Source organism: Muntiacus reevesi, chromosome 7 (assembly GCF_963930625.1).
Source record: "Muntiacus reevesi chromosome 7, mMunRee1.1, whole genome shotgun sequence".
Taxonomy (NCBI): Eukaryota; Metazoa; Chordata; class Mammalia; order Artiodactyla; family Cervidae; genus Muntiacus; species Muntiacus reevesi.
The window spans coordinates 73,411,226-73,436,153 of NC_089255.1; the positions used below are offsets into that span (position 1 = coordinate 73,411,226).

At 41.0% G+C, this 24,928-nt stretch overlaps 1 protein-coding gene across 2 annotated transcripts in view; it reads right to left on the reverse strand.

The window, feature by feature from the left end:
* Positions 1-328: 328 nt before the first annotated feature.
* The window catches only part of ESR2 (estrogen receptor 2), a 45,449-nt gene continuing 20,849 nt past the window's right edge, over positions 329-24,928 (reverse strand). Inside the window, exons 6-8 of one of the 2 annotated variants that reach the window (XM_065941359.1) lie at positions 21,246-21,379; positions 3,047-3,227; positions 329-515 (exon numbers count right to left, since the gene is read on the reverse strand). In XM_065941359.1, the coding sequence (XP_065797431.1) occupies positions 329-515; positions 3,047-3,227; positions 21,246-21,379 (502 nt within the window). The remainder of the gene's footprint in view (positions 516-3,046; positions 3,228-21,245; positions 21,380-24,928) is intronic. The other variant, XM_065941360.1, reaches the window with a different exon arrangement.

Genomic DNA, 24,928 nt, shown 5'->3' on the forward strand with positions numbered 1-24,928 from the left:
CACTCCAAAATCCCTAAGATATTTTCCAAAGAGTGGGAGGGAGATGGGAAGTAACGGAGTGACCACAATGAGCCCCCATGAGGCCAAGCCAGACATAAACCCTATGCTCAAACTCTGCCCCCTGATGACAAGGAGCACTGGCTTTGCACCCTGACTCCCAGGAGATGGGGAGGTCGGGGAAGGATGACATTGAGGAGCCACAGGAAGGACCACATGGCAGAAAGCCAAGGAAGCCCGCCCCCTTCTGGCGGGGCTCACGGTCCATGCTGGAGTTCACGCTTCAGCCTCTGACCTTCTCTGCAGCCTGACCACAGCTCGGGGTTGAGCGTCACTGAGCCTGGGGGTTCTGGGAGTCCTCTTTGCTCTCACTGTCCTCCGCCAGGTTGCGCTCAGACCCTGTGACTAAAGACTTGTTGCCGCGAAGCGTGTGAGCATTTAGCATCTCCAGCAGCAGGTCGTAGACGGGGACCACGTTTTTGCACTTCATGTTGAGCAGGTGTTCCATGCCTTTGTTACTGGAAAGACAAAAAGGTGCTGAGATTCCTTCCTAAAGCAGCCACAGGAAGCCTAACATCTCCCCGACTCTCCCCCATGGAGCTGGTCCTCACCTTCACCCCAGCACGACCCCAGCCCTCTGCTCTATGGTTCTTGCATCTGGCTCCTCCAATGATCTGCAGGTGAGGATGAAGCCAATGTCCCGTGGATGATGGTGTCCCACCACCCACCCCCAACAACTTGACCCATAGTGTGATGGGATCTCTGAACACCATAGTTACATCTTCATGGTCTTTGAAAATACTGAACCATTGCTCCTGGGAGAAATAAGGGTTAGGTTCTGAGAGATCCTGGTCCCAACATTTTCATCAGCCCAATAATACATAATCTTGTTTCTTCTGAGTTATTGTTTAAAGGGCCTTATTTAACATAAATCGTTGATCCATTAACATTTCATTCGCAGCCTATAGCATTAAAATTCATGCCTGAACGAAACTTATCTAACATGCATTTTCTCTCTAAGCACATCACAGGCTTCTTGCACTTAGGAACTAGACAGTACTTTAGCACTATTCTTGGGGATCCTTTTTGGGCTGTGAAGTCTCCAACAGGCACAAAATGCCAAAACAAGGTACTAAATAGACCATATAACACACCCTTGTTTACACTCTGAGAGCAGAAATGAGAAGGCAAAGCAAGCAGCTCCTGGTATGACCTCCACTGGGAACGTCAGTGTGGCTAACTCAAATTTTCTGCCAGTCTGCACATGTCCTCAAATGACCTCAAAAGCACCATGAGTATTGATTTGGGGGTTACAAATACATTTCAGCAAGCAGGCAAATTCACAAAGTAGAGGGTCTGGGATTAATGAGGATGGACTGTTTCTGCTCTGCAAATGGTCGTGTGCTGAGTAATCATTAAAGAGTAAGCAGAGCAGAGCTCATTTCCACTTCCTCCCCCTTGGTAAAATTCTTGAGTGTGTTGTCCTTTCTCACCGCCCCTAGACTTTCCTCCTCCTCCAGGGAGCATTTACCTTCCTTCCTCTTCTCCCCTTGTCCAGCCCCAGCACCCCACCCTCCTCCTGGGTGACGGCCAGCACTGAGCCTTACAGCACCGGCATGAAGCCACCATCAGACACCATCTCCCTCCTTGAGCGCATACAATGTCCATTTCCTGGATACACTCTACCCATGCCCTACCTTCCCAAATCTACTGGGCTCACTAGTTCTCTTAGTATCCTGATATATTGCAAGGTGGATAAGGTAGACTTGCCACCTTGAAGGGAAAATGAACTCCTGAAAGGGAAGGCGGGCATCATCACTATACACGCTGATGGCCCTTATAGGATGCGGTTGTCATAGCAGCTTTACGGTGTCTTGTTAACAAGTCCAAGCTCGCTTTGCTTGCCATATGATAGACGGCAAGAGACGAGGTGTTGAGGCAGGGAATACAACTTTAGGCTGACCAAGAAGATGGCAGACTAATGTCTCAAAATAACTATCTTTTGAGGGTCTGGATGCCAGGTTCTTTTATATATCAGAGTTGGGGGGAGATGAGGAAAACAAAAATAAAAAACCATTAACCTGGCAAATATCTCCTAGAATGGCAAACCTTGGGCAGGGGATGTGTTGCAAGGATACATAATATCCTTTTCTATAGCAAGAAAAGGATGACTCTTAAGGAAGCCTTTGTGATCGCCCCAGATCATCAGCCCCAGAGCTGCTCTAGAGAAGCTGGGTTTAACCTCTTTAAGAAAACACCTCAGGACCCCAGCCCTGTGTAGTGCAGGAAGATGGGGCAGCTCACTTTAAGGGAGGAACTAAGTGCCCCTTTCAGAATCCACAAACAAGCTAAAATCCCCAGCAACTGAAAACCAGATAAGCCAGCAGAGTGCTGCAGGGAAAAGCCAATTCTGGCTCCATATTGGAACTGTGTCTTTGACTTGCTTTCTGTTGCTCTTGTTATAATCACACATGATGACCTGCCTCAGAGAATCCTGCCCCTGTGCCTGACTTACTAAAGAGTCTTTGTTCAGGACCCGGTCCGCCTGTAGGCGGCAGGAAGGACGGCACTAACACATCCCCTGCCCGAGGGTTGAAGTCTAGGAGATTTTTGCAAGATTAATGGCCTTTTTACTTTGTTTCCTCATCTCCCCCCACTTCTGATCTATAAAAGAACCTGGCATCCAGACCCTCAAAAGATAGTTATTTTGAGACATTAGTCTGCCATCTTCTTGGTCAGCCTAAAGTTGAATTCCTTGCCTCAACAACTAGTCTCTTGCCATCTAGCTTACGGCAAGCAGAGCGAGCTTGGGCAGGGTAACAAGACACTATAAAGCTGCTATAATGACTGCATCCTATAAGGGCCATCAGCGTGTATAGTGATGATGCCTGCCTTCCCTTTCAGTTCATTTTCCCTTAAAGGTGGCAGTTCTACCTCATCCATCTTGAACTTACAAAACCCTTTTTCCAAAGCTCTTCATCCTTCTGTGAGCATCTGCACCCTCCCTCCCACCACACACCCAGTGGAGCAGACCCCACAGGGATCGTACCTGGCGTGCCTGACGTGAGAGAGGAGCATCAGCAGGTTAGCCAGGCGCATGGACTGCTGCTGGTAGGACACGCCGCTCTTGGCAATCACCCAGACCAGAGCGTCCGTCACGGCATTCAGCAGGTGAGTCAGCTTCCGGCCACTGTCAGCCTCCTGGGGTGCTGTAGCTGAAGGGTACATACCTGGACAAAGAATTAAAAATCCACGAGTTACTGCCCTGAGAAAACCAAAGTCATGTGCTCAGCCATTAGGCATGTGTGTGCTAAGTTGCTTCAGTCATGTCTGACTCTGTGTGACCCTATGGACTATAGCCTGCCAGGCTTCTCTGCCCATGAGATTCTCCAGGCAAGTATACTGGAGTGGGTTGTCATGCCTTCCTCCTGGGGATCTTCCCCCTACATTCTCCAGGAGGGAAACCAAAGTGGTCTCGGTGGTTCTGATGTCTGCATATCTGGTGAAACCTCAAAAGCATGGCTTCACCTCTGCATGCTGTCTATTCCCCCAAGACTCAGCCCTGTCATTGAGCTGGAAGGGAAAGCTGGCTGAATGCAGGCAGACTCAGCAGCCTCTCAGAGGGCTGCCAGGCCCATAAGTGTGACTGTGCCACAGTAGGAAATATACCCAGCTGCCTCAAACCATGACATGGTACCCCTCAGCTGCAGCAACAATACCCATATGGAGATGGCCAGGAAAGTGAGGTTAATCCAACTCTTAGTCCCTAGGAGGGCCACCAGTCTAGGAGGAGTTTACTAAACACGCTAATCATCACTGCTATGCAGCCCCCCACCCCTTACACGGCAGGCCCACTGCCACCTCACCTCTGTCCAGACTCTCAGCATGTCACTTCAGGGGATGCCTTGGTGGAGCAGGAAGATCACTGATTTGCAATAAGACAGACCTACTTTATATTCACCATCTCTTGCTCTCTGGCCCCTGACCTGGTTCTTCTAGCGTCAGCTCCTCACTGAGCAAAGCTTACAAGCATGTGAGTCCTGAGGTCCTCACACTATCTCACAAGGTAGGTCACCTCCCCCTTCCTGCCTGGCCCTCTGTTTAATTCTCCTCTGACTCTAGGAACTGCTTAGACCCGCCCTTCCTTCCCTGCCCTCCTCCATTCCACCTCCTTTCCGCACCCCCTTCTCCAGATTATCTACATCCATTCCTCCTCTAGATTCCATACATTCCGTGTGCCACAACTACCTGGCCTCCTGAAAGTTACAAAATAACAGATCAGTTGTGTACCCTTGCCCCTAACATCCCCCTCCCCTACCAACCCTGACTTTTTGATTTTGGGCAACAGGGAAGTAATTAGCTTCTCTTCCAGGCTTTGGATTTCAAAGAACAAATAGCAAATACATGAAATCAACAGGGGAGCTGCTGACTTTTGACTGTGATGAGAACGAAGGATCATCCACAGAGTTTGTTTTGGCAGCTTTTGTTCTCTACTTTTACTGGCATTTTCAGTTCAATTAAGGCAACTCAGTTCAACCCAGTTCAATTAAGGCAAGGGACATGCTGAACCACAACCATGCCAGTGCAGGGCTTTACCACATCCCTGGGGGCATGTCCCTCCATGATGTCTCATGATGCAGATTTAAGATATACATCTTTGGCCCAGAAGCTGCTGCTCCAAGCCACCTGCTCACCTTGTTCCCCACAGTGACTCTTCCCGACTCCCCCGCATCCTCAAGTCTCCCACTGTCCCTCACGGCAGATGACCTGCCCTCTTACTGCCCCCACCCTCCACCCAACATGCCCTTGAGTAACCAAAATGGGAAATGCAGATCACGAAGCACCCTTCAATGACTTCCCAGCTCTTGGGGTGGAGTCCAAACCACTTAATGCCATTATCAGGGTACCAGGCCTCTCTCTGATCTTTTCATCTTCAGTTCCCAGTACGCCTCAACTTGAACCGTAGGTGACGCACTGGCCATGCTGAACGTTCTGCTTAGACCTGCCCTTCCTTCCCTGCCCTCCTCCATTCCACCTCCTCCTCCTTTCCGCACCCCTCCTCCAGATTATCTGCATCCATTCCTCCTCTAGATTCCATACATTCCGTGTGCCACAACTACTGTGGAAGCTGATGCTCCCAAGACGCCATGTGCTTTCCCAGCAGAGGGCATCACCTTGTGCCACAGGCTGGAAGTCCTCATACCCATGCTCTGACCCTCAGCAAGACTAACATCAGTACTTCAGGGGCACAGACCCTGTCCGTCTGTATGCCATTCTATCCCCATCACTGGCTGCAAAGACTGGCAGTCTTTTAGCTTATTCTGCTCCATGTATTTCTACTGCCATAAATAAGTCTTATCTCTGGATTCTAAAAGGAGTCAAAATTGTGTACTTGTACATACGTTGGCCTAAAGTGACAAAAAGTGAAAATGTAAAAATACTTGGCTACTATACAAATGTTCATAGCAATATTACTCATAATAGCCGAAAAGTGGAAATACCCCAGATGTCCATCAACTGATGAATGGATAAACAAAATATACATCTATATAATGGAATATTTTTTGTTGTTCAGTCACTAAGTTGTATCGGACTCTTCTGTGACTCCCACAGACTGTAGCCCACCAGGCTTCTCTGTCCATGGGATTTCCCAGGCAAGAATACTGGAGTGGGTTGCCATTCCCTTCGCCAGGGGATCTTTTCCACCCAGAAATTGAACCCTGGTCTCCTGCATTGCAGGCATATTCTTTACCCTTGGAGCCACCAGGGGCACAAGCTTATAGAGATGCTAAAAACCACTGAACTGTATGTTTTAAATGACACTACGCTTTAAACTCAGGACATCCCTGGTGTCCAGCGATTAAAAATCCATGGGCCAATATATTGGGCAGACATGGGTCTGATCTCTGGTCCAGGAAGATTCCACATCCTGTAGGGCAACTAGCCTTCCCTAGTGGCTCAGGTGGTAAAGAATCTACCTGCCAATGCAGGAGACCCTGGTTTGATTCCTGGGTTGGGACGATCCCCTGGAAAAGGGAATGGTTACCCACTCTAGTATTCTTGTCTGGAGAATTCCATGGACAGAGGAGCCCGATGGGCTGCAGTCCATGGGGTCACAAAGAGTCAGACACCACTGAGCCACTTTCACTTCACAGGGCAGCTAAGCCTGTGAGCCACAACTACTGAGCCCATGCACCCTAGCGCCCATGCTCTGCAACGAGAAGCCCACTTGCCACAACTAGGGAAAGCCATGCGCAACAACAAAGACACAAAGCAGACAAAAATTTTTAAATACAAAAAAAGAAAGCTCCTTAGTACCTCCCTATGTCTGACCAAGGCTCCCGTCAAATAACCTGTGTTGGCTACTGGGTCGTGTTCTTCACAAATGAGCAAGCAGCCACTGCCAAGGGTGAGCCCTGGATCTTCTATAGGCTGTGCGGCTGGTACAGCTCCACACAGGGCTCGGGGTCCATCACTGATGAGGGGTCTGGGGACAGCAGTCACTGTGGTTTTGTAAAGGCATGTGCTATATCAATTTTATACATGGGAAAGATTTTACATACAGGAAGATTAACCTATATAAAATCATCCTGGGAAGGAACTAGGCTGTAGAAAAGCGACCTTGCTGCCTGACTGTCTCTTCAGTCAGCAATGCTGTGCCTGCACTTTGGACATTCATGTACGCTCTGACTCATCAAAATGTATGTACAGAGTAATTGCTAAGTGACAGGCCCTGGGAGGGGCAAGGGACAAGACCCAAAGCCCCCTCCCCCAGGACACTCACTGCCCAGACACATAGGAAATGGCAAGAATTAATCCCCCCCAGCCCCTAAGAGTAAAAACATCAGATTTCATTTTAGAATCAAATTAAGTTACTTTTCCTAAAACTAAAGAAATACAGAAAAAAAGTCAAGATCTTGGCACAACACCACACACATACCAAGGAAAATAAAATAAAGTCAAGGACACAATTTCCTCTCCTCTTTATCGCCTGGGAACAGCTGTGTGCTCCTTCCACCAGCCCACCTGCTGACATTCTGAGCAGCACATGAGAGAGCTGGGCAACCCGCCCCCCCCCCCCATTTGCCACATCCTTAGGGTTCAAAAGATGAAGATATAAGCTCACCTTGACCAAAAGCAAATAAATCAGAACAGATAAAGTGTTTAATAAAAATTTCAGAACACTGACAAAAGGAAAAATGTTCTGGCTTTCGGGAGGCATCTGGTCCCATCACTTCATGGCAAATAGATGGGGAAAAAGTGGAAACTGACAGATTTTATTTTTGAGGGGTCCAAAATCACTGTGGACAGTGACTGCAGCCATGAAAATAAAAAGACACTTGCTCCTTGGAAGAAAAGCTATGACCAACCTAGACAGCATATTAAAGAGCAGAGACATTACTTTACCAACAAAGGTCCATCTAGTCAAAGCTATGGTTTTTCCGGTAGTCATGTATGGATGTGAGAGTTGGACCATAAAGAAGGCTGAACGCTGAAGAATTGAAGTTTTCAAACTGTGGTGCTGGAGAAGCCTCTTGAGATTCTCTTGGACAGCAAGGAGATCAAACCAGTCAATCCTAAAGGAAATCAACCCTGAATATTCACTGGAAGGGCTGATGCTGAAGCTCCAATACTTTGGCCACGAGATGTGAAGAGCCGACTCATTAGAAAACATCCTGATGCTAGGTTAGACTGAGGGAAGGAGGAGGAGGAGGTGATAGAGGATGAGATGGTTGGATGGCAACACTGACTCGATGGACCTGAGTTTGAACAAACTTCAGGACAGAGTGAAGGACAGGGAAGCCTGACGTGCTGCAGTCAATGGGGTCACAAAGAGCTGGACACAACTTAGTGACTGAACAACAAGATAATGACCATCTCCTCTATCACCACCTCCTCACCCAGCACCACGAGAATGGACTGGTGTTGAAAGGTGACAGTGATATGGACCCAGCAGGCTGATGACCGCAGTGCTCTGCACAGAAGAGAAGACCCATCTGACCTCTTCAGTGTCCTTCTGTGGATCCTTTTGTGCCATGGCCTTCTCTACCCACCCATGTCATGAGTGAACCAGAGCTTGAGTTGATATCTCTTAAAAATTTTATGTAAAATAAGAAAATCCTATTTATGCAAAATAGGATAAACAAGTTCTAACTAGTTCTTTCATTTAATGAAAAGTTTCATCCATATGAAAACTTCATAATAAAAAGGTACAAAAGCTTGATAAACCCTAAAATTATTTAGATAAATAGATCTTATTCCTCATTTTAAATTTTTCAAAAGACTTTTTATCTGCAGATTGATTCCACTGTGTTTCCTAGATTCAGTAGCCTCTAATTCTATGCAAGGGAGGACTTCTCTAGTTTTCAGGTTTCTAGATGATGAATGGCTGGTCCCACGACTGTTAATTTGGATATGTTATTATGTTAACTACAACACTCACATAACACCTTCAAGTTTCTAAAACACCTTAACAATATTTTAATGGTTTGTGTAAAATGCAACATTGCTCTTGTCTCTGAGTTTCAGAAGCCACATCAAAGACTGAGTATCTCTAATACAGCAATTCTACGTGCTCGCACATCTTACCTCTGCATGGTGGAGGAAGATTTGCTGAGAGGGAAGTCCAGGTGGTACTGCCCTCATCCCATCTCTCCCCACAGAAAGGAACATGTACTTCTCCTAAGCTTGGTAAGGATCAGACATCTCATTAACTGTAAGAGTGTATAACCTTATTCTAGACCAAAAGCATTGTATCTATTCATTACCACTAATTTTGTTGGGATCAAGTTAATTTAGTATTTGTGAGGAGGACTGACCTCTTAACACACTGAATCTGCTAACCCATTAACATCTCTCCCCACTTATTTAGAATTTCTTTAATTTCTCTCTGCAATGTTTTACAGTTTTCAGTGTACAGTTTCACATCTTTTGTCAAATTTATCCTAAGGTTTCATAATTTTTATGCTATTATAAATGGTATTGATTTTTAATTTCAAATACTAATTGTTCATTGCTACCATATAGAAATATAATTATTTTTTATATATTTCCCCTATATCCTACAATGAAGGAGACCTGGTTTCAATTCCTCGATCAGGAAGATCCCCTGAAGAAGGAAATGACAATCCACTCCAGTATTCTTGCCTGGAGAATCCCATGGACAGAGAGGCCTGGCAGGAATAGTCCACGGGATTGCAAGAGTCGGACACGACTTAACGACTAAACCACCACCATATCCTTCAATCCTGTTAAACTCACTTTTTTGTAAACTCTTACTAATAGTTTCCACATGGGTAGAAAGACGGTAAAGAATCTGCCTGCCAATGTGGAGACCCAAGAGACCTGGGTTTGATCCCTGGGTCAGGAAGATCCCCTGGAGTAGGAAATGGCAACCCACTCCAGTATTCTGCATGGATAATTTCAACAGAGGAGCCTTGCAGGCTACAGACCGTGAATGGAGTCACATGAGTTCGGAAACGGCTGCGACTGAGCACACACATAATTTTCTACACAGATTATCATGTTTTCAAATAAAGAGTTTTACTTCTACCTCTATAATGTTGATGGATGTACTTTTACCTCTTTCCTTGCCTTGTGGCACTAAAACTTCCAATAAAACACTGAACAGAATTCATAACAGTAGATATTCTTGCCTTGTTCCTGATAAAAAGTATAACATTAGCTGTAGGTTTATTCATTAATGCCCTTGATTGGGTTAAGGAAGTTTCTTCCCATTTACTAGTTTGTTGAGAGTTTTTAGCAAGAATGGGCATAGATTTTGTCAAATGCTTTCTTTATACTTACTGGAAAAATCATGTGATTTTTCACTAATTACTCTTGTTAACATGGTAAATTATGCTGATCAATTATCAAATGTTAAAGAACCCTTGTATTCCTTGGAAAAATCACATTTGTTTGTTATATACTATTGGATTCTACTTCTTTAAAAAATTGAGAATTTCTCCATCTGTGTACATGAGAAATATTCATCTGTTGTCTTTTCTTCTAATATGTTGGTCTGGGTTTACTGTTAAGAGTAATGAGTTGGAAAGTTATTCTTGGCTCCTCAGTTTTCTGCGAGAATATGTATAAACTTGGTATTATTTATTCCTTAAATGTTTGGTAGAATTCTTCCAGAAAAGTCATCTGTGCCTAGAGTTTTCTTTGTGTGATAGTCTTAAACTAAAACTTCAGTGTCTTTGACAAATAGTTATTCATAATTTTTAAGTTTCTTTTTCATTAAGCTTCAATAATTTGTATCATCCAAATAATCTGTCCATTTCACTTAATATTCAAGTGAATTGGCATATGGTGTTTATAATATTATCTTATTATTCTTTTTAATATCTGAAGAAAAACAATGGTACATGTCCCACTACTAATATTGGTAATTTGTATCTTCTTTATTATGATCAGTCTGGCTAGAGGCTCATCAGTTTCATTGATCTTCTCAAAGAAGAAGCTTTTGACTCTCTCAATTTTCATCTACTATTTTCTATTTTCTGTTCCATTGTTTTCCACTATATCCTTTATTATTTCTTTTCTTCTGCTTACTTGGGATTTCATTTTCTCTTCTTTTCCTAAGTCACTTTAAGGTTGAAAGCTGAAGTCTTTCACTTCAGACCTTGATTTCTAATTGAAATATAGTTGACACACAATTCTACGTCAGGTTCAAGTGTACTGTATATCGATTTGGCATTTGTGTACACTATGAAATGATCACCACAATAAATTGAGTAACCATCTGTCTCCATACAAAGATATTACAATATTATTGACCATATTCCTAACGTTATATATTGCTTCCCCATAGCTTTCTTTTTTTTTTTTTAATAACTGCAGGTTTGTACCTCTTAGTTCCTTTCACATGTTATTTCATGCTTTTTGCCTCCAACAACCACCTGTTTGTTCTCAGTATTCATTTAGTCTATTTTTGTGTTTTGCTTTTTAAATTCCACATATAAGTGAGATCATACAGTATTTCTCTTTCTCTGATTTATTTCACTTAGTATAATGCCCTCTAGATCGTTCCATGTTGTTGCAAATGTCAGGGTTTCAATTTTTAATATATGAGTAATATTCCACTCATATTCCACACACTCATGTGTATTTACACACACATATATATGACATTTTTAAAATTCACTCATCTATTGATGGACACTTAGGTGGCTTCGATATCTCGGCTACTGTAAATAAGGCTCCAGTGAACATTTGTTTTGTTTTGTTTAGTCACTAAGTTGTGTCTGACTCTTTTGCGACCCCATGGACTACAGCCTGCCAGACTCCTCTGTCCATGGGATTTCCCAGGCAACAATACTGGGCTAAGTTGCCATTTCTTTCTCCAGGGGATCTTCCCAACCCAGGGATTGAACCCATGTCTCCTTCACTGGCAGGCGAATTCTTTACCACTGAGCCACTAGGTAAACCCTCAGTGAACACTGTTGTACATAAATACTAGAATACACGTTCTCTCCAAGTACACATAGAACATTCTCCAGGATGGATCACAGGCTAGGCCAGAAAACAAGTCTTAATAAACTTAAGAAAATTCAAATTACATCAAACATCTTTTGGCTATAACTTTGTGAGACTAGAAATCAACAACAAGAAAAAAAACTGCAAAAAACACAAACACATAGAGTCTAAACAGCTACTACTAAAAAATCAATGGGTCACTGAAAAAATCAAATAGGAAATAAAAATATACCTGGAGACAAATGAAAATGGAAACACATGATTCGAAATCTACGGGATGTCGGGTGGAGAGGGAGGTGGGAGGGGGGATCGGGATGGGGAATACGTGTAACTCTATGGCTGATTCATGTCAATGTATGACAAAACCCACTGAAATGTTGTGAAGTAATTAGCCTCCACTAATAAAAAAAAATTAAAAAAAAAAAAAGAAATGTACGGGATGCCACAAAAACAATTCTAAGAAGGAAGTTTTCTAGCAATATAAGCTTACCTCAGGAAGCAAGAAAAATTTTGAGAGGTTCCTTTTATTGGAATATGAGCCTTGAGTGCTATAAATTTCCCTCAACTGTTGAGTAAGTTGTAACCCCCAAATTTGGCTGTGTTCTACTTTTATTTTCAGTTAGTTCAAAATGCTAATTTTGATTATTTTTCCTGTGATTTACAGATTATTTAGATATATGTTATTTGGCTTCCAAGTGTTTGAAAATTTTCCAGTATCTTTCTAATATTAATTTCTAATATAGTTCCATAGTGTCAAAGAAAACACTTTGTATGAGTTAAATTCTTTTAAATATATTCAGATTTAATGGTTCAGAATATGGTCTATCCTGGTAAATATTTAATGAACACTTACAAAAAATGTGTCTTCTGCTGTTTGGGGGTTGAGTGTTTTTAAAATGTCAATTAGGTAAAGTTGGCTGGCAGTGTTATTCAAGACTTCCCTATACTTGCTGATTTTCTGTCTACTTGTTCTATCGATTATTAAGGGGTATTAATATCCAACTATAATAAAGGATTTGTTCATTTCTCCCTGTAGCTTTTTTTTTTTTAATTTTGATGAGTTTTATTTTTATTTATTTATTTTGGCTGCACTGGGTCTTGGGGAGTGTGAGGGCTTCTCCAGTTGTGAAGCGCAGGCTCAGCAGTTGCAGCATATGGGCTCTTTAGTTGGGCTTCGTTGTCCCACGGCATGGAGGATTTTAGTTCCCAGACCATGGATTGAACCTGTGTCCCCTGTAATAGAAGGCAGATTCTTAACTACTGGACCACCAAGGAAGTCCCCTCCCAGCAGTTTTATCAGATTTTACTTCGTAATGTTTGAGGTTCTCTTATTTGGTGCATAAATGTTTAGGGTATTTACATCTTCTTGACAAACTGATTCATTTATCATTATGAAATGAATTTCTTTATTCCTAGAAATTTTGCTCTAAAATTTACTTTTTTATAACATTAATATAGCCACTCCAGCTTTCTCTTGATTAGTCATAGAATGTAATATCTTTCCCCATCCTTTACCATTAACTTATATTTTTAAATGAACTTCTTGTTAGTAGTAAACAGTTGTGCTGTTTATCCAATCTGAAAATGTTTTCCTTTCAATTGAGGTTTAATATAATTATTGTTAGGATTAATTAATTAGGAATTTACCATCTTGTTTATTGTTTTCTATTTGTCCTATCTATGCTTTATACTGCCTTTTTTTCTTCTTTTTGGCTAATTTTTATGGTTCCATTTTATCACCATTGTTGGTATTAGCTCTAATTCTTTGTTATTTTCATGGTTGCATTTGGGTTTGTGATATACATTTTAACTTACTACAATTTATCTTCAAGTACTACTATAGAACTTCATGTACAAAATAAAAACCTTATACCACACTACACTTCCATTTGTTCTATCCCAGCCTTTGTGGTCTTGTCATCTGCTTTACTTCTATATAAACCCACAATATATGGGTTTTTCTTTTTGCTATAAACATTAGATTATCTTTTAAATGAAAGTAAAGAGTCTTAAATAATAAGATAAATGCATTATATTTACCCACATTGTTATCATCTGCAGGACCTCTTTATTCCTTTGCATGGATCCATATTTACATCTGGTATCATTTTCCTCCTGCTTGAAAGACTTCCACTAATATTATAGTGCTAGTGATGAATACTTTTGAGTTTTTGTATGTCTGAAAATATTTTTATTTTTAGTTTTTATTTTGCCTTCATTTTTTTAGATTTTTCTTTTGATGTGGACTACTTTTAAAGTTTTTATTACATTTGTTACAATATTTCTTCTTTTTTTTTTTTTTTACATATATACAAGTTTTAGTTTTTATTTTTTTTATTTTTTATTTTTTCATTTTTATTTTTTTTATTTTTTATTTTTTCAATTTTATTTTTTTAATTTTATTATTATTTTTTTTAATATTATTTTATTAGTTGGAGGCCAATCACTTCACAACATTTCAGTGGGTTTCGTCATACATTGACATGAATCAGCCATAGAGTTACACGTATTCCCCATCCCGATCCCCCCTCCCACCTCCCTCTCCACCCAACTCCTCAGGGTCCTCCCAGTGCACCAGGCCCGAGCACTTGACTCATGCATCCCACCTGGGCTGGTGGTCTGTTTCACCATAGATAATATACATGCTGTTCTTTCAAAACATCCCACCCTCACCTTCTCCCCCAGAGTTCAAAAGTCTGTTCTGTACTTCTGTGTCTCTTTTTCTGTTTTGCATATAGGGTTATCGCTACCATCTATCTAAATTCCATATATATGCGTTAGTATACTGTAATGTTCTTTATCTTTCTGGCTTACTTCACTCTGTATAATGGGCTCTAGTTTCATCCATCTCATTAGAACTGATTCAAATGAATTCTTTTTAACGGCTGTGTAATATTCCATGGTGTATATGTACCACAGCTTTCTTATCCATTCGTCTGCTGATGGGCATCTAGGTTGCTTCCATGTCCTGGCTATTATAAACAGTGCTGCGATGAACATTGGGGTGCACGTGTCTCTTTCAGATCTGGATTCCTCAGTGTGTATGCCCAGAAGTGGTATTGCTGGGTCATATGGCAGTTCTATTTCCCAGTTTTTTATATTTCTTCTGTTTTTGTGTTTTGGTTTTTTGGCTGTGAGGCATGTGGGATCTTAGCTGCCTGACTGGGGATTAAACCCATACTCCTTGCACTGGGAGACAAAGTCCTAACCACTGGGCTACCAGGGAAGTCCCCTGCCTTCGTTTTTTGAAAACGATTTTCATTGTGTAAGGAATTCTACTTTAGTGCTCGCTTTGGCAGCATGTATACTAAAAGGAATTCTACTTTAACAATTTTTTTCTAAAAGTATTTTGAAAATGCTGCTCCCTTGCCCTATTCACTTGCATCAGAACAGAAATTTGCTGTCATCCTCTTCTTTGTTCCTCTGTATGTAATATCTTTATTCTTTAGTTGCTTTTAAGATTTTTCTCTTTATCACTGATTTTAAGCAACTTGAAAACAATGTGCCTTAGTGTGGTTTTCTTCATGTTTCCTGTTCTTGGGATACATCAAGCTTCTTGGATTTGTGTGTTTGTTGTTGTTGTTCAGTCACTAAGTTATGTCCAATTCTGTGTGCCCCCATGGACAGCACCACACCAGGCTTCCCTGTCTTTCACTGTCACCCCGAGTTTGCTCAAATTCATGTCCACTGAGCCAGTGATGCTATCTAACCATCTCATTGTCTACCACCCTCTTCTCCTTTTGCCTTCAATCTTTCCCAGCATCAGGGTCTTTTCCAATGAGTCGGCTCTTTGCATCAGGTGGCCAAAGTACTGGAGCTTCAACTTCAGCATCACTCTTTCCAATGAATATTCAGAAAATCAATCCAATTGATTTTCCTTTAGGAAAAGGAAATCCTAGTGTGTTTATAATTTTCATTAAATTTGGAAAAATTTCAACCATTGTTTCTTCAAGTATTTTTTTACCCCTCTGCTTTCAGGGACTCCAAATTCATGTATATTAATAACTATAGTTGTCCCATAGCTTCCTAATAATCTGTTCATTTTTTAAAACTTTTCTTCTTTCCATTCTTTTTGATAGTTTCTATTGCTATCGCTTAACATCCACTATTTTTTTCTTCTGCTATGCCTAATCGGATGTGAAAGTGAAAGTCACAACTCTTTGTGACCCCATGGACGATACAGTCCATGGAACTGTCCAGCCCAGAATACTGGAGTGGGTAGCCTTTCCCTTCTCCAGGCGATCTTTCTAGGTTGTAAATCCATCTAAACATAGTTTTCACATTTAGAAATTCAGTTTGAGTGTGTTTCACATTCTCTATGTCTCTTCTAACCTGTTCATGCTTTCCTCTTTCTGGTGATTCTTGCCCCTGTTCTTGGTTAGTATTGTAATAAGCACAAAACATGTTCAGCTGAAGACCTGAAGGGGACCCTCTGCAGATCTTGAAAGCCTCTCTGGCCAACTTTTTCCTCTCTAGTACTCCTCAGAAATAAGAAATATACTAACTGTTTTAATGTCCTTGTCAACTAATTTTATCATCTGCATCATCTGGCATCTTTTCCAGTTATTGTTATTTCCTTCATTTTAGGTCATATTTTCTGCTTCTTTGCATGCCTGCCAACATTTGATTGATTTACCCTGTTAGGTGCTGTATATTCTTCTATTCCTTTAAATTGTCTGGAGCTTTATTCTTGGGTGCAGTTAAGTTACTTGGCAATAGTTTGATCCCTCAGACCTGTTTTTAAGTTTCATTTGGTAGAACCAGAGCAGCCTTTATTCTAGAGCTCATGTTACCTCACTACTGAAACAACACCTTCCTGAGTACCACAGGCAATATCCAGTAGGGCTCAAGGTTTTTCCCTGTGACTGGTGAGAACACGAGCTATTCCCGGCCCTGTGTGAACTCCCAGGGGTTGTTCTTCCTGCTTCTCTCTGGTGATTCTTTCCCTGTCCTTAGTTATTATCATAATAAGCATGAAATTGACGTTCAGCTGAGACCTGAAGGGAACCCTCTGCAGATCTCAAAAGGCTCTCTGGCCAGCTCTTTCCTCCCCAGTACGGTCCCCTGCAGATCCGAGCTGCCTTAGCCTCCCCAAACTCACAACTCCGTCCCCTCAGTTCAGGAAGACCCCTCGTGTCCACTTGGGTTACTTCTCCCTGTGTTACAATCTGGAAACTGGCTCAAGGCAGTAAACTGGTCGGTCAAAGGACTCATTTTGTGTCTCTTCTCTTGGGAATCACTGTCCTTTGTGGCCTGTGTCTGTTTTATATATTCTGTAGGGTTTCTTAAATTTAAGGTGCCTAAGTGGATTCTGTCCCTGTATTTGTTTTCAAGTTAATGTTGTAAATAATCAAAAGGAAAAATAGCCTGTAACTTGAAATGCTTAAAATCTAGCAGAGAAAAGACCTCTCCTAACGGTGGAAATTTTCCAATAGAATGAGAACCCCATTTTCTGAACAGTAATACTGAACAGAATAAATTCACTTTTGGGACTTCCCTGATGATCCAGAGGTTAGACTCTGTGCTTTCCCTGCAGGGGACACAGGTTTGATCCCTGGTCAGGGAACAAAGATCCCATATGCCATGTGGCACAACTAAAAAAAAAAAAAAAAAAAAAAAAAAATATATATATATATATATATATATATATATATATATATTCACTTTGACAACTGTTTTGACCACCAGGCCAAAAAAACTTTTTAAAAGAAGATTTCTTAAAATTGGGTTTACTGTAAACAAATTCTACCCATTTACCACCATGAGTGATCATTACATCACATGCCTGTCTTACCCTCTGTAATTCCCTCCACATGGCAGCTCCGTGAGATGCTGCAGGAGGAACGCCGCAGCCTTAATCTTTCCCATTTGCACAGATGATGCTTCTAGCTTCCTAACAACACAATATGATGTCTCAGAGGCTAAAATGTTTGTAAGGAGCCTCGCGAAACAGAAGCCTTTACACATCAAAGTGTTCTAACAAGAAGCAACCGCTTTCCAAGGAGCACTCTGCTACACAGACAAGAGTCCTAAGTTATTTCTGCAAGTGAGAGAAGTCCCATAATTTGGCATTTGATGATCCTCTTGTGCCAAGGTACAAATGAACTTTCCAGGGAAATCTTCCCTTTAACAGAGACAAACAGCAGCAAACATTTGAGATAATGTAGGTAGGTAGATTCAAAGACAAGATCTGAAAAAGCTGATTTCCTTCCGCAAGCAGTTTCAAATGTCCCACCTGGTCATTACCTATATGCACATCAACTTAATCGCTGATGTAAGCTGTGTGCTCAATGGTGAGAAGGTGATAAAAGCCGCAAAACACTTAGCAGTCTTCTTGACTTCCCCTACAATTTTCACTTGTCCAACGATTTACTATTCCTACTCACAAATGTTTGTTTTCTAGATATGGTGTAGAGAGTGCATTGGGTGCAGGGGAAATGTCTTGTCTTATAAGTAAGGCCAGATTGACCCAACAAGGAAGTACCCAGAGCTGTCTTCAGGGTCTCTGAGCTTCACACAACCTTCAAATTTCTTCTTCATTCCCCCTCTCCCCTCCTTCAAGACCTAACTTCCTCCCCTCACCCTGTCCCTATACCAGGATCCAGTTATCTCCCAGACAATATTTCCTGCTCAATACTAGAGTTACTCAAGGTATGACCTGTTACCAGTACACAAAGAGAGAAGTAAAAATTGAGCGTAAGCATTTGGAAACTCTTATAGCAACTGATAGAGTAACTTTAAATTAGCTGAATGTAACAGTGAAATACTAGGGCTTAATACTTTTCAAATTTTTTTTTTTTTATTTTATGAAAGTAACTATCCATAGAGATTGCCTGGTAGCTCAGCTGCAGGGAATTTGCCTGCAATGCAGGAGACCCCAGTTTGATTCCTAGGTCGGGAAGATGCCCTGCAGAAGGGATAGGCTACTCCCTCCAGTATTCATGGGCTTTCCTGGTGGCTCAAATGGTAAAGAATCCACTTGCAATGCAGGAGGCCTGGGTTCTAAGCCTGGGTTGGGAAGATCCCCTGGAGGAGGGCAGGGCAACCCATTCCAATATTCTTCCCTGGAGAATCCGCATGGACAGAAGAGCCTGGTGAGCTACAGTCCACGGGGTCGCAAAGAGTTGGACACAACTGAGCAACTAAGCTTGGCACAACTATCCATGTAGAAGGATTCTTGTATCTTAAGAACCAATACTGTCAAAATGATCCAAGGCAATCCCTATCAAATTACCAATGACATTTTTCACAGAACTGGAACAAAAAAATCCTAAAATTTATACAGGAACACAAAACACCCTGAATAACCAAAGAAATCCTGAGAAAGCAAAACAAAGCTAGAGGAATCAGACTCCCTGACCTCAAACTATACTACAAAGCCACAGTAATCAAATAGTATGGTACTGACACAAAAACAGAAATGTAGATCAATGGAACAAGATAGAAAGCCCAGAAATAAACTCAGGGACTTATGGTCAACTACTCTATGACAAAGGAGGCAAGAAAATACAATGGAGAAAAGACAGTATCTTCAATAAGTGGTGCTGGGAAAACTGGACAGCTACATGTAAAAAAAATGAAATTAGGACACTTTCTAACACCATACACAAAAATAAATTTGAAATGGATGAAAGACCTAAATGTAAGGCCAAATACTATAAATCTCTTAGAGGAAAACATAAGCAAAACACATGCATTCATGCTAAGTCATGTCTGACTCTTTGTGACCTATGGACTGCAGCCCATCAGGCTCCTCTGTTCATGGGACTCTCCAGGCAAGAATACTGAAGTGGATTGGCATGCTTTTCTCCAGGGGATCTTCCCAACACAGGGATCGAACCTGTGTCTCTTATGTCTCCCGAATTGCAGGCAGGTTCTTTACCACTAGGGCCACCTGGGAAGCCCTAAGCAGGACACTCTCTGACATAAATCTTTTTTGATTCACTTCCTAGAGTAATGAAAATAAAAGCAAAAATAAATTAAATTTGTTTATTTAAATTTAATTTGGGCCTAATTAAACCTAAAAGCTTCTGCACATCAAAGGAAACCATAAACAAGAAGACAACCCACAGAATGGGAGAAAATATTTGTAAATGAAGCAGCCAACAAGGGATTAATCTTCAAAATATACAAGCAGTTCATGAAGCTCAATATCAAAGAAAAACAAACAGCCCAACTGAAAAATGAACAGAAGATATAAACAGATATTTCTCCAAAGAAGACATACAGATGGCCAGAAAGTACATGAAAAGATGCTCAACACCACTAATTATCAGAGAAATCCAAATCGAAACTACAATGAAGTATCACCTCACACTAGTCAGAAAGGCCATCATCAAAAAGCAGGTGGGGAGGGAGGTGGGAGGGGGAATCGGGATGGGGAATACGTGTAACTATATGGCTGATTCATGTCAATGTATGACAAAACCCACTGAAATGTTGTAAAGTGATTGGCCTCCAACTAATAAAATAATATTTAAAAAAAAAAAAAAAAAGTCTACCAAAAAAAAAAAAAAAAAAGTCTACAAATAATAAATGCTGGAGAGAGTGTGGAGAAAAGGAAACTCTCCTACACTGTTGCTGCAAATATAAATTAGTATAGCATCTGTACTGGAGAACAGTACAGAGGTTCATTAAAAAATAAAAATAGAACTACCATATGATCCTGTAATTCCACTCCTGGGCATATATCTGGAGAAAACCATAATTCAAACAGACACATGCAACCCCATTGTTCATTGCAGCACTATTTACAGTAGTCAAGACATGGAAACAACCTACATGTCCACCTACAGATGACTGGATGAAGAAGAAGTGGTCCATATATACAACAGAATATTACTCAGCCATTAAAAAGAATGAAAAAACACTGTTTACAATAACATGGATGGACCTAGAGATTATCAAACTAAGTAAAGTAAGTTAGAGAAAGACAAATATTATATTGCTTATATGTGAAATCTTAAAAAATGATACAAATGAACTTATTAATTCAAAACAGAAATAGAGTCACAGATGTAGAAAACAAACTTGTGGGGGGAAGAGGATAAATTGGGAGATTGGAATTGACATACACACAATGTGATCATCTCTCAATTACACAAATTCAAATCATTTATGTTGTACATGTTAAATAATACCATGTTATGTCAATTGTGTGGGTGCTCAGTCACTAAGTTGTCTGACTCTTTGTGACCCCAGGGACTGCAGCCCACCAGGCTCCTCTGTCCAAGGAATTTCCGAAGCAAGAATACTGAAGCATCTTAAAATATATATAAAATAAAATAAAATAAAAAAATATATATATATATTGGAGTTGCCATTTCCTACTCCAGGGGATCGTCTTGACCCATGGATCAAACCTCAGTCTCCTGCATCTCCCGCATTGGCAGGCAGATTCTTTGCCACTGAGTCACCTGGGAAGCCCAATATGTCAGTTACACCACAATAAAATAAATTAGAATGTCAAAAAAAACACAAAACGATGCAAGGTAAACGTTTTAAAGTCCATTTTACCCTTTTCCAGTGGAGTGGCTTGAGCCACTTTTTAAATTACCACCACTAATTCACCTAATGAATAATTTATATTCAAATTACCAAAAGCTAAGTACAGTTTAAATCCCTATAAATGAAACAAAGAAGTCAGAAAGAAAGCCATTTTCCCCTTTTTAAATAAAATAAGAAATTCTGTACTCCTCAACACCATGCCGACTCTAGAAACAGCATCTCTCCCCCATAAAACATGGCCCAGCTGTGTGGTTACTTACTGGAGTTGAGGAGGATCATGGCCTTGACACAGAGATATTCTTTGTGTTGGAGTTTTAACTCACGAAACCTTGAAGTTGTTGCCAGAAGCATGTCAAAGATTTCCAGAATTCCTTCAACACATTTCCCTTCATCCCTACAAAAGTCCATTTGGAAATGTAAGAAACATATAGCTTCAGGTAAGCATCAAAAGTAAGGAGTATTTTCTTTTTAATCTCAAATTTCATCTGGTACACCCTTTAACTATAACAAGGTAGTAATGAGAGCACACCCAGAAATATGAACTTACCAGAATAATTTTTATATAAGGAAGACAGGGCATTTCCTGTAAGTCCCTGAACCAAATATTTGAATAAATACTATTTAGGCAATAGTGTGCACTGGAAGTACATTTTCCTTCTACCTGTTTACCAAATGTTTTCTTAAAGGAATACCAGTTCTGTTTATTATTTTCGATCTAAACTATTTCAGCCAACCCTCAAAATATGACATATTTTACTAAAAAGAGACAGTTCATGTTCTCACCAGAAGACTCTAAAGTATTAATGAGAAAAGACTGATTATTACAGAAGCAAATATTCCAAAAAGAAATAACACTTTATATCTAGAGCTTAACTCTCATATCCTGGTGGTCAGTTAGAAACTCGTGGGGCAATGAATAGACATTTAAATGTAGTTTGAAAAAAAGCTACTATGACATACAAAGAAATCAAAATTATAGAAGATAGATCAGAATCAGGAAAGGAAGGTAGAAATGGAGACGTGGTAATTTTGCCTTGCCAAAGATTATTTTTAAGCAAAAGCTTTAGACAAACATTGGACCATATAATCAAAATTCTTTTGAGTACTCCTTATGGAAATGAACTGTATAAGTGTACTTTTGAAGTAAATTACTTGAACTGCATCAAGAAAATACCAGCTTCAATTCACTCCAGTCAGACACATATTATTCCACCTCACTGCCCCCCCCAAACCATGCATTATCATCAGTCATAGAGCTATTGTAAGTCCTTGACAAGCAAGCAGTTACGATGATTTTGTCATGAAAGTTTCATTTGCTTCTAAAAGCCTGCAGTACACAGCAAAGGACAGCTGTGGTAAAGGTGAAATCATGAAAATTTCATTTTCAGTCTCTGGAGCAGCCCCTGAAGGGGACCTGAGATCTTCATTTCCAGTGATGGTGGTGTTTGGGAAAAGGGCCTCTGTAGAGTTCAGTGAACTGACACCAGCGGGTACCACCAATCCTGGTAAAGCCTTTCCTCTCTGGTGCTATGATGGCCCTTCCCCAGTGTCCTGCAGGCCACAGCACTCACATTCCTGCAAACTCACTGCACACAGTTACAAGTGTGCAAACTGCACACTTTGGCAAACAAGCATGGTATCTTCAACAACCAGTCTAGAATTTCTGAAAGCGTACAGTTTAAATGATAAAATATCATGCCCCTTAGAAATCACTTCTAAGGGAAAGGCCACTTTGGAGAATCAGAGCCAAAGATGCCCAAACCTATAGGAAACCTCAGCCCTCCACATGCCATCCACCCACCTCCCCTGCTCTGGCCTTTCCCAGGCAGCTTGCTGCAACTGTCCAGTAAGGACATGCATGCCCTGAACACAGCAGAGACACAAGGAATACTGACTCACTGAGTGCCCCTCAAGCCAATCACCAAATCACTCTGCCTAGGATAATGAGTTATTGGGAATTGTAATTGATGGGTTTAAGGACATTTGATACTGAGAAAAGTTAGTTTTAAAATATCTCTGGGGCCAAAAACAAAAAATCCAACAAGTCCTGCATTGACAGTTTAGTAGTTTGGCTGTTTACTCTTTTGTGAGACTCAGAGAAGTCATAGGCACACATGCGCACACACGCATACATCCACTTCCCCAAGTAGTATAAGAGGACTCCTTTGAAATTTATCCTATTTTGCAGAAGCTGTCACCTAAGCCTAAGAACACACCCCTAAATACTGAAATTACCACTGTTTTCTCATTAAAATGCATAGTATTTTAAGTGTAAATTCATATTTCAAAAATGGAGGGAGAACTTATATTACATGGTATCTTAAGCCCTGATGAATGCTGCAACTCACAAAAATCAGAACATATGTACCTCATGGAAAAAGAGAATTTCTAAACCCATTGTAAAGAACTAGGTCTGATTGCTTTCTCCAGCAAGTGTGATAGCCAACCATCTCATGTGGGGTGGGGGGGGGGGGGGGGAGGTTGGGAAAGGTTAGAATATTTTTATTCACTTCACAGACTGTAGAAACCAAACAAATTTTTAGAAAAGAAATATGACAAACACAGAGGCAATAAGGTAAAATACTTTATAAAGTGACAGTCTCTCAGTCATGTCCGACTCTTTGCGACTCCATGGACTATACAGTCCATGGAATTCTCCAGGCTAGAATGCCGGAGTGGGTAGCCTTTCCCTTCTCCAGGGGATCTTCCCAACCCGGGGATTGATCCCAGGTCTCCTGCACTGCAGGCGGATTCTTTACCAACTGAGTCACAAGGGAAGCCCAAGAGTACTGGAGTGGGTAGCCTATCCCTTCTCCACCAGATCTTCCTGACCCAAGAATGGAACCGGGGTCTCCTGCATTGCAGGCAGATTCTTTACCAACTGAGCTGTCAGGGAAGCCCTTACTTTATAAAGGACACCCTAATTAAAGTTCTACTTTAAGATGAATTATACAGAACAGTGAGGAAATATCAACAAGACCTATTTCATTTATCCTGTAAGTAACTATGGATTGACACTGATTTATGAGTAAGATATCAGGACAGGTTTAAAAGATTTGAATTCAACCAACTGGGTGTATGAGTTGTCAATCTAGTAGGTAAATGAGTTGGATATTAAAATAATATATCAAACAAAACTACTCATGGAAATTTACTTTTACATCCCATTTATCCACAGTGAAAGTGAAAAAGTGAAAGTCACTTACTCGTGTCCGACTCTTTGCGACCCCATGGACTATACAGTCCATGGAATTCTCCAGGCCAGAATACTGGAGTGGGTAGCCGTTCCTTTCTCCAGGGGATCTTCCCAACCCAGGGATCAAACCCACCTGAGCCACCAGGGAAGAACAAGAATACTAGAGTGGGTAGCCTATCCCTTCTCCAGGGGATCTTCCTGACCCACGAATTCAATCAGGGTCTCCTGCATTGCAGGCAGATTCCTTACCAGCTGAGCTACCAGGGAAGCCCATTTACCCATACACCAGTGCTAAATAAAAATAATAGTAGTAGTTTCAAGCAGACTATTATTGATAACCACCTTTCACAAAAGGAAAATATTCTGTTTGAAACCAAGGACATCTTGAAAGAGTAGGCTTCCCTTTGGGGCTCACTGCTTTGTACTGAGAGCAAACATGTGGCTAATGGACCACAACTTGTCTACCTGTGTGAGATACAATGGGGTTGGAGACACATGGGAAGGAGTTTACTATTCAACTAAGGTGAAATGATCTGAGTACAAAGGGGAAATAAAAATTCAGAAGTGAAAATTCTGTGGGTCTCTTGAAGAAAATTCAGTATAAAAATACGTAACATGAATGAAAACTCAGCACATTTACACTTGTCAGTCCACAGAACTCCATAAACATCCACTTCCTCTGACTTTTTAATAACATTTGAGAGTTTTCTACTGATGTTAAGGACACATAACGTCTTAGCATATATG